At 40.6% G+C, this 21,400-nt stretch overlaps 1 protein-coding gene across 2 annotated transcripts in view; it reads right to left on the bottom strand.

Moving 5' to 3' along the window:
- Nucleotides 1-21,400, bottom strand: part of gpc5c (glypican 5c) — a 185,368-nt gene that overhangs the window by 76,293 nt on the left and 87,675 nt on the right. For both annotated transcript variants that reach the window (XM_067452659.1, XM_067452660.1), the window contains one exon: nt 404-524. In XM_067452659.1, the coding sequence (XP_067308760.1) occupies nt 404-524 (121 nt within the window). The remainder of the gene's footprint in view (nt 1-403; nt 525-21,400) is intronic.

Raw genomic sequence — 21,400 nt, 5'->3', positions numbered from 1 at the left:
GACTCTATACACGATGTGATTGGCCCGACCAGAGTTTGACTTTTACAGCTCAGAAGGGTATTAAGAGTTGCTAGACGACACTCGCGGCAGATTAGATTTGCTGTCGCTAGGGTGTGTCTAGATTTCTAGGCTAACAAATAACTAATCAATATTTGTATTCTTCACCCAAAAGATAAAATTCTATCACGATTTACTTATCATCATGTTGTGTCAAACCTGTTTTTTCCCTGTGGAATACAAAAGAGGATATTTTAAAATTAAGCAGTTCAAAATATCTTCTTTTGTGTTTCACAGAAGAAAGAAATGCGAACAAAAGCGACAGCATTTTTATTATTGGGCAAACTATGACTTTAAGATGAGGCAGATATATGCAGGACCATCACCAAATCATAATATTCCTTACCATGTTGAAGAGCTCGAGTCTGTTTTTGACATCCATGAGCACAGGATCAACACTTCGGACCCTTACTTCTGGATTCAGTCTTTGAGCACGAACTCCACTGCCCACCACTCTGGCAGTATATCTAAGAGAAAGAGACAGAGACAAAAACAAAAACATTAAGAGATGGTCCACTGTTATTTGCAACATGAAGTCAGCTAAAAATCAACGTTTGGTTTAGGTCCCTTGGAAGCTTAAATCTTGAATCTTCTGTTTGGATTTTCCATGATATGGAAGGCATTCTGTCCTGACAGCTTAGGAGATCAATATGGCTTGGACTTCTAGATCCCCTGACAGAAATGATGCATTATAAAGTCTAATTGTTGGTGTGTGTTCTGTGGGAGGTGTCGGTTGGAAGTATGTGAGTGTATTGATGAGACAGTGGGTGAGAAAATACTGCTATGGAATAATAAAAAGAGAAGAAAGGCCATAACTGAAAGTTAGAAATGAGGCTAATTAGAGAGGCCATAGAGAAATGTGTCTGAACTGCTAAAAGGCACCCACACACTACAAGATAGCCAGGCTGATTTTGGGCCCAATTCTACCCTTCCAAAAAGTCTTGATTATCTTGATGGTTCTACAGATTATTTTATTAGATTTTTCTGTGGTGTGACTGAATCTGCTTGGAAGAATGTCTGGGCCGCACTGAGCTCGAATTGTAAATCAAAAATCTTGCTGTTTAGGGGGAAAGAAAAACATGAATGCTATCTGTAGGTTGTCAACAAAACGATACCCAGTCAGAAAGTGAAGTGACGGAAGATGAAAGGCATGACATGACGGCATCCAAACCTTTTTCTTTTCCCTCCACAAATTGTCTGTAAAAAGCAGTACAAACAGCATTATCCCCATTTCTTCTTGCCAGTCATCCGCCATGTTCGTTTGCTCTTAAGTCACGTTTGACAGCGAGACAGTGAATTTTGTGAGATTTCCCATATTCATTGTTGGAACTTTGGTTGTTTGTTAATGGCATTTTCTAGTGCACATATTATACATTCTACATACTATATATATATATATATATATATATATATATATATATATATATATATATATATATATATATATATATATATATATATATATATATATATATATATTATCATCATATTTGTGGCCCCTCAAATTTTTAAAATCTAACAAGATTTTAAAAATCTTTTAGTGTGGGCCAGCTTTTAAATACTACAGGCACATGGGTGAAAGATCTCTTATTATATGATCAAATTTGCTATTTCCCAAATAAGAAAGACAAAAAGAAAGTAAAGAAGGAAAGTGAGATGCAATAAACAAAACTATTTAGTCAGATGAAAAGTGATTAATACAAAGATTGAGATCTTTCCAGTAACAGGAAAGATTTGACAATACATGATTGAGGTTTATATTGAGGTATATATATATATATATATATATATATATATATATATATATATATATATATATATATATATATATATATATATATATATATATATACATACACACACACACACACACACACACACACACACACACACACACACACACACACACACACACACACACACACACACACAGGTGCTAGTCATATAATTAGAATATCTCAAAAAGTGAAACTTGTATATTATATTAATTCATTACACACAGACTATTATATTTCTAATATATATTTCATTTATTTTTGATGATTATAACTGACAACTAAGGAAAATCTCAAATTCAGTATCTCAGAAAATTAGAATACTTAAGACCAATACAAAGAAAGGATTTTTAGAAATCTTGGCCAACTGAAAAGTATGAAGAGCTTGAGTATGACCAAAAAGTATGAGCATATACAGAACTCAATACTTAGTTGTGGCTCCTTTTGCCTGAATTACTGCAGCAATGCGGCGTGGCATGGAGTCGATCAGTCTGTGGCACTGCTCAGGTGTTATGAGAGCTCAGGTTGCTCTGATAGTGGCCTTCAGCTCTTCTGCATTGTTGGGTCTGGCATATTGCATCTTCCTCTTCACAACAGCCTATAGTTTTATAGGGTTAAGGTCAGGCGAGTTTGCTGGCCAATTAAGAACAGGGATACCATGGTCCTTAAACCAGGTACTGGTTGCTTTGGCACTGTGTGCAGGTGCCAATTCCTGTTGTAAAATTAAATCTGCATCTCCATAAAGTTGGTCAGCAGCAGGAAGCATGAAGTGCTCTAAAACTTCCTGGTATACGGCTGCGTTGACCTTGGACCTCAGAAAACACAGTGTGCCAAAACTGGCAGATGACATAGCACCCCAAACCATCACTGACTGTGGAAACTTTACACTGGACCTCAAGCGATGTCGATTGTGTGTCTCTTCCTGCAGACTCTGGGACCCGGATTTCCAAAGGAAATGTTCAATTTACTTTCATCCGAGAACATAACTTTGGACCACTCAGCAGCAGTCCAGTCATTTTTGTCTTAAGCCCAGGCGACGCGCTTCTGATGCTGTCTGTTGTTCAAGAGTGTCTTGACAGAAGGAATGTGACAGCTGAAACCCATGTCTTTCATACGTCTGTGCGTAGTGGTTCTTGAAGCACTGACTCCAGCTGCAGTCCATTCTGTGTGAATCTCCCCCACATTTGAATGAATTTTGTTTCACAATCCTTTCCAGGGGGTGTGTTTTTTTCTACCACATCTTTTCCTTCTCTTCGCCTCTATTTATGTTCTTGGACATAGAGCTCTGTGAACAGCCAGCATCTTTTGCAATGACCTTTTGTGTCTTGCCCTCCTTGTGTAAGGTGTCAATGGTCATCTTTTGGACAACTGTCAAGTCAGCAGTCTTCCCCATGATTGTGCAGCCTACAGAACTAGACTGAGAGACCATTTAGGCATTTGCAGGAGATAATCAGCTGATTGAGCTGTTGAGTGTGGCATTAGGTGTCTTCAATATTGAACCTTTTCACAATATTCTAATTTTCTGAGATAATGAATTTGGGATTTTTCTTAGTTGTTAGTTATAATCATCAAAATTAAAAGAAATAAAGATTTTAAATATACCAGTCTCTGTGTAATAAATGAATATAATATACAAGTTACACTTTTTGAATGAAATATGTGGGGGGAAAAATTCACCTTGTTGATGATATTCTAATTATATGACCAGTTTTTTTTTTTTTTTGCAAAAAGGGTCGCTAATGACCCGAGGAGTGTAACACTAAGTGTTTTTTCTGCACAACAAAAATGTAATCTTTGATGGCTGAACAAGTGCAATTCATATTTTTTCCACAAGGTGGCAAAGTCTGAAACCCAATGAAGGGATGTTGTCCTCATAGCTACCACAGACAGAAAACAAAATAATCAGAAGAATCATCAGGGAGAGCATTCCACAGACTGGGGGCTGCAGAGCAGAAGGACCGATCTCCCATAGTACGGAGATTGGCTGTGGGAGTTTTAAGGCGATACAGCGAAACAGAGCGGAGGTTATTATGTAATTAGTAGACTAATATCAGGAAAGAGTTATATTATAATGACAGGTAGAGATCCATCCATGGTTGATATAGCTCCGGGTTGATATAGACCCAAACATGTATTAATGATTAGAGAAACATTCATGGATTTAAAGATTAACTAAAACAAACTATTAAAAATCATTTTTAATAACTGAAATCAGAGAATCTAATTCAAAGTATTTTCAAATTCTATAATAGTACAGTAGGTGCGTTGTTCTTGGGGGTTTTGTTTGAGGTACGTTGTTCCTGAGGATTTGTGTTAAAGCACTTTTGGAATCAGCATGGTCAGTTCTGGGGTAAATTGAAGCTGAAGCTTTACATTATCAATCGGGCAGTTGTGTTTGGAGACCAGACTGAAGGATAAATGGAAGTGCTGAGTGAGCAGACACACTTATTCCTGGCACCTCTGGGTTCTGGAGCAGCTCTGCACTAATGAACTGTCCATTCAGGACTCAATTACTGCAGTGGACAAGCTACAGGGTGAAAGGATGAGTAGAAGAGGAAGGAAGTATTAGGACAGAGGTGGAGAGGATAGTTCAAGTGACAGAAAAAGAGGAATTATCAGTTCATAATGAAAAGTTCACTACTTTCCCAACAGCAAAAGTCCTAAACATGCCCGCACACACAGAATCCATCTAATTACAAGCGCAGTACACCTCGCTCTCTTCTCGCTCTCTCATTATCATGCCGTTACAAAAAAAATTGCCAGTATTATTTCTGAAAGCGTAAATTTTCAACCCACACACTAAAAATACATTATTCATCGCCCAATTTTAAGATGTGACGAGAACTCACGAACACAAATAGAAGAAATATGCATATGGGGTTTTGTGTGACTGCTAACATTGACTGAATGTTGTGTGGGTGCTCTTATTTTCAATATTGGATTACATACATAAAAATGATTCCTGATGCATGAAATTAAACCATGTTATGGTCTAACTCCACACAAACTAACATTAAAGTGCCTTACCTAAGGGCACAATGGAGGTTGATCATGAATCATCCCAACAACTTAGAAGACACAAACACTTCCAGTGCCATAGCATTGACCAATGGCTGTTGCATCAAAATGTATTTCTTGTTCTTTTGTTAAATCTTTATTGTGTTTTTAAAAACGGCAAGTTTTTCAATAAATCTATTTCAGTGCTGTAAACATATTCCAATCCAAAAATTGAACTGATTCCGACAATTCATCTGGTTGTCAACTATAATGTTGTATCTATTATCATACCTCTCAGACTCATGCATCGTCTCATCTGATTTTGTTTAACAGCCAATGGTCAAAAAAACCCACCAACAACAAAAAAAATTGTGTACTGTGCTTAATTAACTGAGACTTCTTACAGCACTTGCAGGTTGTTGGCCTTGTTTGTTTCGTTGCTTCTATTTGTCACGTCACAGACAAGGGAAACAGGAAAATGGTGCGAGGACTCAAGTGCAGAAAATGATCATTTATTATAAAATAAAACATAAACTCAAAACAACAACCCACAAGGGGGAAAAACACATAATAGAATAATATAAATACAAACTTAAACAAACCAACAGAATCACGGGGAGGACGGAAGACGCAGACATTACACAAGGATCCAACACAGACTGACAAACACAAGGAGCTTATAAGGGGAAGAAATCAAGAGGGAACAGGTGGGGCAAATTAACCAATAATCAGATAACAAGAAGGGCGGGGTTGACAGTAGACCGGAGACATGACAAAACCCACATGTGCACACAAAACAGGACAGGCATGTGACATTACCCCCTCCTTAAGGAGCGGCTACCAGACGCTCCACTAGGGACAGGGATGGGAGAAACAGACCAGGGCGGGACGGGAGGGGCTGACCAGGGCGGGACGGGAGGGACTGACCAGGGCGGGACGGGAGGGACTGACCAGGGCGGGACGGGAGGGACTGACCAGGGCGGGACGGGAGGGACTGACCAGGGGGGCACGGGAGGGACAGACCAGGGCGGGACGGGAGGGACAGACCAGGGTGGGACGGGAGGGACAGGGGAAACAGACAAGGAAGGAACAGACAAGGGAGGGGCAAACAAGGGAGGGACAAGGAAAACAAAAAGTTCAGGAGGCCATGGTGGCACACAAAGTTCGAATGACCAGGGCGGCCCGCCGAAGTCGGGAGGCCCACCGAGTTCAGGTGGCCGGGGCGGCCCGCAGAGTTCAGGCGGCCAGGGCGGCATGGGTAGAGCAGGGCGCCAGGGAGGCGCGGTGAGAGCAGGACTCCTGGGTGGTGCGGTCAGTGCAGGGAGCGCCAGGGAGGTGCGGTGAGAGCAGGACGCCTCAGCGGCGCACGGAGAGCAGGACGCCTCAGCGGCGCACGGAGAGCAGGACGCCTCAGCGGCGCACGGAGAGCAGGACGCCTCAGCGGCGCACGGAGAGCAGGACGCCTCAGCGGCGCACGGAGAGCAGGACGCCTCAGCGGCGCACGGAGAGCAGGACGCCTCAGCGGCGCACGGAGAGCAGGACGCCTCAGCGGCGCACGGAGAGCAGGACGCCTCAGCGGCGCACGGAGAGCAGGACGCCTCAGCGGCGCACGGAGAGCAGGACGCCTCAGCGGCGCACGGAGAGCAGGACGCCTCGGCGGCGCACGGAGAGCAGGACGCCTCAGCGGCGCACGGAGAGCAGGACGCCTCAGCGGCGCACGGAGAGCAGGACGCCTCAGCGGCGCACGGAGAGCAGGACGCCTCAGCGGCGCACGGAGAGCAGGACGCCTCAGCGGCGAACGGAGAGCAGGACGCCTCAGCGGCAAACGGAGAGCAGGACGCCTCAGCGGCGCACGGAGAGCAGGACGCCTCAGCGGCGCACGGAGAGCAGGACGCCTCAGCGGCGCACGGAGAGCAGGACGCCTCAGCGGCGCACGGAGAGCAGGACTGCTCAGGGGCGCAGGGAGAGCTGGGCGCCTCAGGGGCGCAGGGAGAGCAGGGCGCCTCAGGGGCGCAGGGAGAGCAGGGCGCCTCAGCGGCGCAGGCAGGGCGTTGGGGAAACTTCTCCAGTCCAGCAGTATCCACCGGCACTGGGACCACCGGAATACGATCTGCTGGCATTGGGACCACCGGAACATGATCTGCCGGAACTGGGACCACCGGAACACGATCCACCGGCACAGGGACCACCGGAACACGATCCACCGGAACTGAGACCACCGGCACACGATCCACCGGAACTGGGACCACCGGAACTGCCTCCGGGGCTTCGGATAAAGCCCTGTGCTCCTTCCACGCATGCAGGACTGCCACCACAAAGCATCCCATCACAGCCCTCCAGGCCGTTTCCGGACTCGGGACCACCGGAACGGAGTCCACCGGCACAGGGACCACCGGAACACGATCCACCGGCACAGGGACCACCGGAACACGATCCACCGGCACAGGGACCACCGGAACACGATCCACCGGCACAGGGACCACCGGAACACGATCCACCGGCACAGGGACCACCGGAGCACGATCCACCGGCACAGGGACCACCGGAGCACGATCCACCGGCACAGGGACCACCGGAACATGATCCACCAGCACAGGGACCACCGGAACACGATCCACCGGAACTGGGACCACCGGAGTGGTGGATGACACCCTGTGCTTTTCCCAAGCATGCAGGACTGCCACCACAAACCCTCCCATTACGGCCCTCCAGGCCATGTCTGGACTCGGGATTCCCGGACTCGGGACCCCCGGAACTGGCACCGAGGGAGAACTTCTCTGCTGAGTCCTCATAGTATGGTTGGATCCTTCTGTCACGTCACAGACAAGGGAAACAGGAAAATGGTGCGAGGACTCAAGTGCAGAAAATGATCATTTATTATAAAATAAAACATAAACTCAAAACAACAACCCACAAGGGGGAAAAACACATAATAGAATAATATAAATACAAACTTAAACAAACCAACAGAATCACGGGGAGGACGGAAGACGCAGACATTACACAAGGATCCAACACAGACTGACAAACACAAGGAGCTTATAAGGGGAAGAAATCAAGAGGGAACAGGTGGGGCAAATTAACCAATAATCAGATAACAAGAAGGGCGGGGTTGACAGTAGACCGGAGACATGACAAAACCCACATGTGCACACAAAACAGGACAGGCATGTGACACTATTGCTCTCCCCTTTTTTGTAAGTCGCTTTGGATAAAAGCGTTTGCTAAATTATTAAAATGTAAATGTAAATGTTTTACAACTATCTGTACTTTGACATGGCACCATCTTGTGAAAAATATGGAAACATTTCCCTGATGTGCTGATAATCTTAGTACTATACAAACAAACAAAAACAGAATATAGCTCAGAAACATTTACAATTAAAATGATTTGATTGTGAATTTAGACATCTGAACTTATTCGGTATGGTCAGTTTGCAGTCTTACTACTTAAAAATTAATTTCACCTGATTCAGAGCTACACTGCGGCTAGAAGAATCTAAACATTTACATCACATTCCAAACACGGTCACAACAAAATACTCATCAAGTCTTACATACATGCAGTGACATACACAGGCAATCTTTTATCTCTTTATTACAATGTCTCAAAGAAAAACGCTCACTCTCTCTCTCTTAATGATGGTGTACTACAAAAGCCGATAATCCCTGGGTGTAACCCAGAGGAGAGAGTTAGAAGACCAGAGTTAGAATCCTAGAATCCACCTTACTGAACACACACTCCTCCTCCAATGCGCTAGTCTGGACATCCTTTATTGCTGGATTATTTTTCATTACTGTAATCTACTACTGAAGATTGTGAAAATAGAGACCAGTCACTTTCCACCAGCCTTGGATCTGGGAGTTTTTGGATTGTTTTTCTTGGGATTATTAGTCTTTTTCATCGAGGTCTCAGGTGCTTTTGAGGTTCTTAACATGCAAAAAATTGTGTATAGGGACATTAGGGTCGGGCCAAAGCTGGTACATGGGCATGGCATGGGGGATCTACGGCGCCCCCTAGAATTTAATCTGAAATCTTGGATACATACTAGCACAAAGTATATGAATGAATCTCATCAGTCTGTAGGTCACCTAACAGGAAGTCAGCTATTTAGGGTTGTTTGAAAAATGCATGCTCTGGAATTTGATATACTCCTAGATAATTAATCTGATCACCAACAAACTCTATATAAACAACAAACTATATATATATTCTCCATAATAATAATAATAATAATAATAATAATAATAATAATAATAATAATAATTGGTTATATTTATATAGTACTTTTTCTGGGTCCTCAAAGCGATTTAGAAGGGGGGAATCTCCTCAACCACCACCAATGAGCAGCATCCACCTAGATGATGCGACGGCAGCCATATTGTGCCAGAACGCTCACCACACACCAGCTGATTGGTGGAGAGGAGACTGAATGATTAAGCCAATCAGAAGAGGGAGATTATTAGGAGGCCATGATGGAAAAAAGAGGTAAGACTTTATCTTACAGTGTCATTGTAACTTGTTGCATGTAGTTACTACAGTAATAACTATAAATTGTTCATAATTACATGCAACTAACCCTAACCCTATAATAATCACGTACTTAATCAAAATGAATTAATCAGTACTTAAATGTATTATAATCAAACTTTAAAATAAATACACCTTAAATATAGTGTAACAAAAATTTTCTTAATTAGTTTTAAGCTGTAAATGAACTAAAACTAAACTGAAAGTAGAAAAAAATAAAGAAATTAACTATTTAAAAATACATTTTTATTTAAATAAAAATAAAAAGTATCATTGCCCTATATACATAATTATATGAACACATATACACACACGCGCACACACACACAAACACACACACAAGCAATGATACAAATAAGGACAAACTTTTAAATAAAACCGCAGAAAATAAACATTAAAAGCATCTCTGACAGGATGCTGTCTGAATCCCAGCATGAAGCAACTCAGCCCTGCAAACATCCCATAGTCACTGCATTCCCAGAGTTCCATGGAAACAGAGACGATTCCAAAAGCTTTGAAAATAATGGTGGTTGTGCATGGAAAGCACATGTAAATGCTTCTGGTTGAAGGGTATTTGTAAAGAGGAGGAAATAAATGAGACAGCTAACAATTTTGAGAATTATGTTGTAGATTCATCAGCACTCAAAATGAAGGGTCCAAAAATGTTTTAAAGGCCTGATGCTACAAACAAGAATTGTTTTTTTAAGTTTCTATGATGCTGTAGAAGAAACTTTTTAGGTTCTATTGGTCTTCAGAAAAAATCAGAAGATTTTCTTTGCTGATAAGAACCTATAACATTCCAAGAAGCTTTTTTAGTCTAAAAATAACTAAACTGCCAAGACTCAAGAGCCCTATAAAGAGAAATATAGTTCTTGATAACAGAACCCAAAACGCTGCAAAGAACCTTTAAAAACTCTTTAATCCATCTTCTCATATGTTTTACAAATAAATTGATAAAAAAAATGTCCCAACGTGACAGTATTTGTGTGAGAGAGGGAAGAGAAGCAGAAATGAGATCTTAGATTACAAACAGCAGAGCTGCTCTGTAATTAATGGGGCGGCAGAGAGTGAATGAGAACCACTAGAATGTGCAAATCTGATCTGGATAAATTAGAGGTTTGGAGCGCGATAAACTGGCAGAGAGGGCCGTGACACAGACATGCAAATTACAAGCTCGAAGTTCTCTAACTTTCTCAGAATACGCTGCTCTGCTGCTTGTGGAACGGACAGCTCTATTGTCCTCCTTACATCTTTCTCAGAACAGACACACAATGGCAGCCTGTCTGCATGAGGACAGACCAGACAGAAAACAGTAATCACAAGGATGCCGAGGATGAGCTGCTTTGATTAGATTTGTACAAGAAGCTGTCATTCATCTGAAGTGAGATGTCAAAGTCAAGTCTTGATAGCAGAATAAAGAGTCAAAAATATACCCATTCATCCATCTTAGGCATTTTCAATCTCTCCATCTCTCCATCTCTCCATCTATCTATCCATCTTTAACATCTAACTAACCATCTATAGTACCTATCCATCTTAGACATTTTTTATATATTTTATATATTATAAATTATAATAAATATAAATATTATTTAATTATTTTATATATTATTATATATTTCTCATTAATGCAATTATCTAATCAACCAATCACATGGCAGTTGCTTCAATGAATTGAGGGGTGTGGTCCTGGTCAAGACAATCTCCTGAACTCCAAACTGAATGTCAGAATGGGAAAGAAAGGTGATTTTGAGCGTGGCATGGTTGTTGGTGCCAGACGGGCCGGTCTGAGTATTTCACAGTCTGCTCAGGTACTGGGATTTTCACGCACAGTCATTTCTAGGGTTTACAAAGAATGGTGTGAAAAGGGAAAAACATCCAGTATGCGGCAGTCCTGTGGGCGAAAATGCCTTGTTGATGATAGAGGTCAGAGGAGAATGGGCCGACTGATTCAAGCTGATAGAAGAGCAACTTTGACTGAAATAACCACTCGTTACAACCGAGGTATGCAGCAAAGCATTTGTGAAGCCACAACACACACAACCTTGAGGCGGATGGGCTACAGCAGCAGATAGATTCTGTACACATTTATATATATTTATATATATATATATATATATATATATATATATATATATATATATATATATATATATATATATATATATATATATATATATATAAATCACACACACACACCTTTATAATCACTGCAGCTGTCGATCACAGTGATTCAACATTATAATCAATTATAATCAATTAAGCTGTCTACACTGCACAATGAATCTCTTATTTGCATCGTGTTTGCACTGATAGTTAGGATGAAATGAGAGTGCAGAAATCGAGTTACAATGACAAAATCACTGCACTACTTTACAGGAATTTCTGTCATCCGCTACAAAGCTCATCGCAGCAACCTTTCCTACGATGGGAGTATACTAACTGTAATACTATAATCAACACTTTTCACGATTAGTTAGTCTCAACAACTGCAATATTAAAATGTGGTAAAAGTTTCACATGTAATACTTACTTAGATGTTAGCCAATCACAGCAGTGGGCATTTACATTGAAGTTTCATAGTAGACACACCCTTTCCTACATATTCATTTTTTTTTCATATGTAGGAACTTTGATATTTGTTCGTATCAAAGGGCTAAAACAACAGAAAAGTGTATTTTATTTATAAACTATGACCATTTTTGACAAAAAAGGGTGCCTGATCGAACATAAAATAATTTTAAAAATGCAGTTCATGACCCTTCAAAATGTTCCATTATGACATCATCAACCGCTTGACAATCAAAGATCTATCAGTGGTGATAAAGAGCCCAACTGATGTGTTTTTATAATCATGATACCATGCGCGAACACGTTTCATTGCAATTCTACACCATGTAACTTTCTACCCAACTAAAAAGCAGTTTCCTTTTTTATGTTTTGTCCAGGAAAACACAAACACAGCCTTAGGTTGAACTGAGAAAGCATCTGGCCAACAGTTTTACCACAGCACTGACTCCAAATGCACAGGTCATGAATCTAAGTTTAATCTTTGATCATGAAAACAATTGTTGTTATGGGGAATCCAAATTAAAAGACTCTTTACACCTCAGTTTAATTTTCGTTCTGATATCAGGCTGCGGCTCAGAGTTAGCTTGCCGCCTGCTAATGACTCGGTCGTTGTGTTGTTTAATGTGACCATCTGGTTACTGGAAGGTTGTTTGGATCCAATCTCTTGTGCCATGCCCAGACTCACAGAAGAAACTCGAGACATTTGGTGAGTTCACCTCAGTCGCTGATGAAGAAAAACAGGTAAGATAACCCAAAAGGATCAGGAAATGTCACGAGTCTGATGTTTGAATTAAAGAATGTCTGTTTAAATCCATAAATAATACTTTAGGCACAGAAACAGACCAGCAGGCAGTGCCAAACACACATCTGCACTGAGAACGGATGCCAATCAATACCGACGGGAGGCGAGCCAAATAAAACAAGACGTATAGTGCTTAAAATAGACGGAGGTGAAGAGAAAGAATCCTGTAGAGATGTAAAGATCAGGAAGTGTGAGAGGATGAGCAAATGGTGGATGTAAACCACAGAACAGAGCCCGAGCCAAGCTTGCCGCCCCAAGGGATGATGGGAAAGCAGACTGTGGCTGCCAGTGGCAGGGACAGATGCCCATGTGGCCAACAGCTGCATCGTGTGTATGTGTGTGTGGCTTGTTCCTCAGGAGAAAAGGATATGGCACTGAGGTCAATCCATTACACACACACACACACAGCTCAAAGCATCAATGTTTCCGCACTGAACAGCAGTAGATATGCATGTTGTGTTTTATTGAGTGCATTATCAATAACTCTCTCCATTAATGTTATGCAAACACATACACACACACACACACACACACACACACACACACACACACACACAGGATGATGGGATAAAACAGTAGGAGGGGGTGACTGAAGGGTGGATAGTGTATCTGAGGTAAGATAAGAGAGATTCGGTCTGTTATTATGTTGGGGCTTGTTACAAGTCGCCCTCAACAGACCTGGCAGGGTCTGGAAGAAACACACATCTTACTCGACATTGCAATAACACACATACACTTTCGCAGGGTTAAGACCTCCAACTGGCCACTATTGAGACAATTATAATAACTACACTCTCCAGTCTCCACTCCTAAACTATAGGAAACAATTATTTAGCACTATTGGGAATTAGATTTTCTCATGTAGTTTTTAATTACTATCGTTGTGGGGGCATCTCTTTCAGTGGGAACAAAATCAATCTGAAATAATTCAGATTCGTGCTGTGGTTCAGGGTGTGGCGGTGGGAATTCATCAAATGAGGATCAAATGATGAATAACGGCACTGTAATCAGGCACAAAACTGGTTACGAGCATTGAGAGTTAAAGGGATAGTTCACCCAAAAATGAAGATTCCCCCATGATTTACTCACCGCTAAGCCATGCTAGGTGTATATGACATTCTTCTTTCAGACGAATACAATCGGAGTTATATTAAAAAACATGTCCTGGCTCTTCTAAGCTTTATAATGGCAGCCCAAAATGTTAAAACCAAAAAGGTGCATCCATCCATTATAAAAGTAATCCACACGGCATTAATAAATGCCTTCTGAATTGAGGGTTTTTTGTAAGAAAAGTATCTATATTTAACACGTTACAACGTAAAATATCAAGCTTCCGGCATACCACCTTCTGTATTTAACTTATGAAAAAAGCATAACTGGCACAACAATGATATCGGGCGTATAGCATAAGCGTTTTGAACTGCAATTTTCTGCGTAGTGAAATAGTCCAACTTTTAATAATACACTCAACCAGAAATTTAAATTTAAATTTACGCACCTTCATGTTATTCTATACCTGTGTGACTTTCAAACTTCTGTGGGACACAAAAGAAGATATTTTGAAGAATGTCAAAATTACCTGTTTACCTGTTTGTGTCCATGTAATGAAAGGCTCATTAACTTTAACTGCAAAGAAGAAGTTTTGAATAAAGTTAATTTAACTGCATGGAAATAAAGATGATGCAGAAGATAGTAAGGTATTCAGTGATGTCAATGAGATGAGGGTGAGTAGTCGATTGCAGAAATTGAATTTCTTTGTGAATTATCCCTAAAAGTATGAGTATGAAGTATAATCTGCCGGCGTTTTGATTTCGACCCGGCAACTCAGTCTGGAAACCCGTACATTCCTTTCTACTGCTGCTGTTTTTTTAATGCAGCCTTGGTGAGACTTTTCAAAAAATCGTAACCACTCCAAACTGTATTCTTCATGAGTTCAGCTAAGATAAAAAGAAACCCTCTGCAAAGTCATTAAACAAGTGAACAAGCGAGTGAGAGTACAGGAAGAGGGTAAAAAAACACACGAGATTCCTGGATGAGCCCGTTATAGCTCTAAATTAACTGAAGGAAGTGGCTGTTTATGGGAACATTTACTGGTAAATCTGCCCCAGTCTCTTAAACACGGTCACTAGTTCTGCCTGTTCACTATTAAAGGCTCTTCCCTAAAGCCTGGTTCCCTGGTTGGCTGAGAAACCAGCTTTACACACACACACAAACACCCATCCTAGCGTGTGTGACCCTGTGAATGTTGCATTAATTGGTCAGCGGTGACGCCCCATGCAGAGAACTTCCTGTTCTTTGAACTCAACCCAGTGTTTTTAACGTCTCTTTCACTCTCACTGTTTCCCTCATAATGTTGCACAGGTCAGTGGCATACAGCAGTCAATGAGCTCCAGATAACGCTGTAATGAGGGTGTGTGTGGAGGTGAAAATCCACTGAGATGTGTTCTCAATTATTTTGGAATTTCGGAAGCGAAACCCAGACCTCCCATTTGCGGACTGACACACACCATCACTTACTCTCTCTCTCTCTCTCTCTCTCTCACACACACACACACACACACACACAGAAAAACTGTACACACACTGTACACACACTAATAATTTAGATGCAGCGGATGATGTCACTGCCTGAGATTGCATCCCTCTCGTTCTATCTATAGTCGCTCTGCTGCACTATTTCCAGCGCTGGATTTAAAACACATTCCTGAGTACGCATGGACAAAGCTAGGAAACTTTTAAACGCACTGCCTAAAGAGAGAGATAGAAACAAAGAAACGTGAATGATAGATCTGTAAAATTACTGGATAATGTCCAGGCAAAAAAATTAACAGTATGATTTTTCCGTTTTTAATTTTTTACAGTGTAGTCTCTTGTTTCGGACAGACGAACAGACGGATGGACGGACGGACGGACGGACGGACAGACAGACAGAACTAGCAATCCATAAAATTACTGGAATGTTTTACAGTGTAGTTTCTTGTTTGGGAAGGACAGATGGAGAGACGGACAGACAGAGAGACGGAGAGGTGGAGAGATGGATAGATGGGCAGACAGACCAACTCAATGTTAAAAATGTAAACTATAAATTTTAAGTCATTTTGGTGAATACACTGAGTTGACATACTATATAATGCAGAAATAATAGTAATATGCTATTTTGAACTATATTAAGCTGCAAATAAAACTAGTGTCTTTATCGCCCCCTATTGAAGTACAAAACTATTGCAATCAAACAATTTCACGCTTCAGTCCTTGCTTCAGATAAAATAAAATAAAAAGATTCTATTCAGACTTCATAAACAACTTTACAATGTGTATTTGTACTATTCTCTCTTGTCTGAGTACAAACACACAATAAATGTTAAAAGCACACTCATGTAAGAGCTTGTTTCCATGAGCAGATCTGGGTTACAATCCGATAAAATACTGGAGAACACAAACCAGAAGCAGTCCACTATACTATATGAAATCATTATCACTGTGCTCCAGCTATATAGTCTAAGTACAGATGGTATATTGGCACTTCAGTAAATCAATCAGTCTAAAAACACAACAAAAGTCTTTGTAAAGCTTACATACATTATTAAGGTTGTTCAACCCCTTCCCCGGCAGGCTTTCCACCCATGTCATAGATCAATAGCAAACTATCAATGCATGCAGTCGATTTGAATGCAAATATATGAATGTACAATGAAAAGCTTCAGTACAGAGTGTTAAACGCCACGTCAACAAAATCACACTGAATATGTGTGACATTTTCCCTTGCATTTACACCTCAACATGTTATCTGCACAAACAGAAATGACGTCAGAGAGGGTGAAGGCCTTTTTGTTTGACTGTGTCCTTTTAGTAACAACAGGCCAGATGTGCACAGCTTGTGCCAGCATCAAAGTGATGCCAGTGGCTTCAAGCTGGTACTGGCCGATGCCAGACACTGAGTGGCCAAAATGTTATGACTTGGGGCAAAATTGGCAGAATGCCGTCGAATTAAACACATGGACATATGCATCCCTGCTAACACCTCTCACGTTCAGAAATGACTGTCTGAAGCAACAACGAAAAGGTCAGACATAGCCATACAAAATAATAAAAGCATGTTAAAATATATATATATATATATATATATATATATATATATATATATATATATATATATATATATATATATATATATATATATATATATATATATATATATATATATATATATATATATATATATATATATCAATAAATGCTGCCCAAAATTGTTAGCTAAATACCTCTCAGAACAGCACAGGTGCAGTTTGTCTGATAACACAACAAAAAAAGCACCCAAACTTAATAAATTAAACGTGTTAACGTCAACAAATAACCAAGAATTACACTCAAAAAGTATCCCAAAACCCCTTCTAAGGACTCTGTAATAGTGTAAAGGTGCTCTCCTTCCCCCTAGTGGTTAATAAGTATATTGCAACGTTTTGCAGAAAAGAATCACTAACAAAAAAAAAAAAAAACGAAAGAAAGAAAGAAAGAAAGAAAGAAAGAAAGAAAGAAAGAAAGAAAGAAAGAAAGAAAGAAAGAAAGAAAGAAAGAAAGAAAGAAAGAAAGAAAGAAAGAAAGAAAGAAAGAAAGAAAGAAAGAAAGAAAGAAAGAAGATACTTTTAATCGGTAAGGATGCATTAAATTGATCTAAAGTCATAGTAAAGACAAATAACATTTCTATTTAAAAAACATTTTTTAAATTGAACTTTCCAGAAAACTGTCACAATATATATATATATATATATATATATATATATATATATATATATATATATATATATATATATATATATATATATATGCAATTATCTAATCAACCAATCACATGGCAGTTACTTCAATGCATTGAGGGGTGTGGTCCTGGTCAAGACAATCTCCTGAACTCCAAACTGAAGTCAGAATGGGAAAGAAAGGTGATTTAAGCAATTTTGAGCGTGGCATGGTTGTTGGAGCCAGACGGGCCGGTCTGCGTATTTAAAACATTTTACTCAGTTGCTGGGATTTTCATGCACAACCATTTCTAGGGTTTACAAAGAATGGTGTGAAAAGGGAAAAATATCCAGTATGCGGCAGTCCTGTGGGCGAAAATGCCTTGTTGATTCTAGAGGTCAGAGGAGAATGGGCTGACTGATTCAAGCTGATAGAAGAGCAACTTTGACTGAAATAACCACTCGTTACAACCGAGGTATGCAGCAAAGCATTTGTGAAGCCACAACACACACAACCTTGAGGCGGATGGGCTGCAACAGCAGAAGACCCCACCGGTTCCACTCATCTCCACTACAAACAGGAAAAAGAGGCTACAATTTGCACAAGCTCACCAAAATGGAACAGATGAAGACTGGAAAAATGTTGCCTGGTCTGATGAGTCTCGGTTTCTGTTGAGACATTCAGATGCTAGAGTCAGAATTTGGCGTAAACAGAATGAGAACATGGATCCATCATGCCTTGTTACCACTGTGCAGGCTGCTGGTGTAAAGGTGTGGGGGATGTTTTCTTGGCACACTTTAGGCCCCTTAGTGCCAGTTGGGCATCTTTTAATGATACCTGAGCACGGCTTACCTGAGCATTGTTTCTGACCATGTCCATCCCTTTATGACCACCATGTACCCATCCTCTGATGGCTACTTTCAGAAGGATAATGCACCATGTCACAAAGCTCCAATCATGGTTTCTTGAACATGACAATGAGTTGACTGTACTAAAATGACCCCCACAGTCACCAGATCTCAACCCAATAGAGCATCATTGGGATGTGGTGGAACAGGAGCTCCGTGTCCTGCAAGATGCAAGATGCTATCTTATCAATATGGGCCAACATTTCTAAAGAATTCTTTCAGCACCTTGTTGATTCAATATTATATATATATATACATACAACATTGAAGACTGGAGGAATGAGGCTGAGAATTCAGCTTTGCTATCACAGAAATAAATTAGATTTTGAAATATATTAAAATAGAAACCATTTATTTTAATACTATTTCACAATAATCATGCATTTTCTGTAAAAAGTGTATGTATGTGTGTATATATAGATACACATGCATACATACACTGTTAAATAATATTCAAAATATTTGCATAATGTAGTAAAATCTATTTGTGGCTTTTAGAGGTCAGTGTATTATCCTGTGGATGGCAGTAGAGGCTTTATTTTCAGACGCTCAATCCCAGCATCTGACTGCACACTAGCTCTGTATCTAAACAAGCAGATGTTCACAGAGATAAAGTCTAGTTTAGTACTGAGTTACAGTACAACATGAAATGAAGGGCTAGGTGACAATCCTTCAGTCAGGGATTGACCACCATATTTACTAACTGATTGTGTCTCGAACCATTCAAATCAACAGCAGCTTGAATACTGTCCATGTGAACCAATAACTGATGTCAAGTCCCTTTCTATTCATGAGATAACGTCTGTAAACATAGAGATAGTGAAGATTGCAACTTCCATGACACTGGAGAAATCTCATCACAACTGACATTATGTAATTCAATAAATTATTCCAATTAAGAGGCAGATTCCTTCTGCAAATCTTTGTTGACCAACAGCTTTTTTAATACACCAAAATTACAGCCCATTCTAAATTACACCAAAACCACTAATGGGAGCAATGGAAGGCCAAAACACCCATCAAAACATCACTTGAAAACAAGCCCAAATATGTGCAGTTCAGAGTGACCAGTAACATTTAAGATGACGGGCAAATAACTAGCTGTTCAATGCAGTCCTGTTTATACAGCACACAAACCAAACTCACTTTTAAAATTCAGTTGTGATTCCTGTGAATAACGTATGTCAGTTCATTAGTAAAACAAGGTTGTCAAAATGTATAACTAAAACTGTGTGACGCACCTGTGTTTAGCACTCTAACACTGGAATGACAACCGTGCTCTGTATGACTGTACACTGTAAAAAGTAGGGTATAATTTACTGTATATAAAAGAATTTTCCATATTAGTCATTTATAGGTGTTTTGCTTGTGTTTTAAATGACGCAATGCATTGTGTTGTGTTTTAGGTTTAAATTACTAAATCTGTAAAATTACTGGATAAAGTCTCTTGTGTGTGCCAGTGTGCCTGTTATCTCAGTTCTGAATCCAGTAAAACCAGCACAAAACACACATACACACTCTCAGACACACCTGTCTCGCTGTTAAAAGAAACAGACATCCACACTTCCAGAGACAAACTTTAACACACCAACAGATGGCAAGTATGGACATCACACGCATTTAAAGACCCCGTAATTTCGAGCCCATAGAGTTGTGTGACTTGTAGTCCATATGTGTTAGCTTTGAGTCCATCTATCTGTAAATAACAAAAGGTAGCTGATCTGTTGTAGGTCCCCTCTAAAACTGTTGACACAGTGACTGGGGAACAATTCTGGCACAACCCCATTATGGAGATGTTGTGTTAAAAATAGAACTGTGAAAAATACAAAAGATACAGAATACAGGAGCCACATGCAGTAAAAAAAGAGTGCAGCAAAATGAGCTTGAGCAAACTGATAGGAATGTAAAGGAACTAAACTGAACTAGATTTGATCATGAGCTGGTATACTAATAAGCACTAATTTGCCAGTATTGGGACACTCCTCCAAATCATTGAATTCAGGAGTTCCAATCACTTCCATGGCCACAGGTGTATAAAATCAAGCACCTAAGCAGACGCTTCTACAAATTTCTAAAAGAATGGGTCGCTCTCAGGAGCTCATAGGTTGCCATCTGTGCAAGTCCATTTGTGATATTTCCTCACTACTAAATATTACACAGTCAACTGTTAGTAGATTTATAACTAAATGGAAGAAATTGGGGACAACAGCAAAGTGGTAGGCCACGATACATCACAGAGCAGAGGTCAGCACATGCTGAGGCGCACATTGCGCAGAAGTCGCCAACTTTCTGTAGAGTCAATAGCTACAGGCCTCATATCTTTGTGTGTCCTTCAGATTAGCTCAAGAACAGTGTGTAGAGAACTTTGTGGAATGGGTTTTCATAGCCAAGCAGCTGCATCCAAGCCTTACATTACCAAGTGCAATGCAAAACGTTGGATACAGTGGTGTAAAGCACACCACCACTGGACTCTAGAGCAGTGGAGACGTGTTCTCTGAAGTGACGAATCACGCTTCTCTTTCTTGCAATCCGATGGACAAGTCTGGGTTTGGCAGTTGCCAGGAGAACGGTACTTGCCTGACTGCATTGTGCCAAGTGTAAAGTTTGCTGGATGGGGGTTATGGTGTGGAGTTGTTTTTCAGGGGTTGGGTTTGGCCCCTGAGTTCCAGTAAAAGGAAGTCTTAATGATTCAGCATGCCAAGACATTTTGCCAAGACAATTTCATGCTCCAAACTTTGTGGGAAAAGCTTGGGGATTCCCCCTTCTTTTTCCAACATGACGTGCACTAGTGCACAAAACAAGGTCTATAAAGACATGGATGAGTAAGTTTGGTGTGAAGGAACTTGACTGGTCTGCACAGAGTCCTGACATCAACCCGACAGAACACCCAGAACACCGGGATGAATTAGTGTGGAGACTGCGAGCCCGGCCTTCTCATCTAACGTCAGTGTCTGACCTCACAAATACGCCTCTATAAGAATGGTCAAAAAATTCCATAAACACACTCCTAAACCTTGTGAAAAGC

The sequence above is a fragment of the Pseudorasbora parva genome, chromosome 9 (assembly GCF_024679245.1).
Source record: "Pseudorasbora parva isolate DD20220531a chromosome 9, ASM2467924v1, whole genome shotgun sequence".
Lineage (NCBI taxonomy): Eukaryota > Metazoa > Chordata > Actinopteri > Cypriniformes > Gobionidae > Pseudorasbora > Pseudorasbora parva.
The sequence above is the reverse complement of the archived record's forward strand: the minus strand, read 5'-3'. Positions and strand labels throughout refer to the sequence as shown.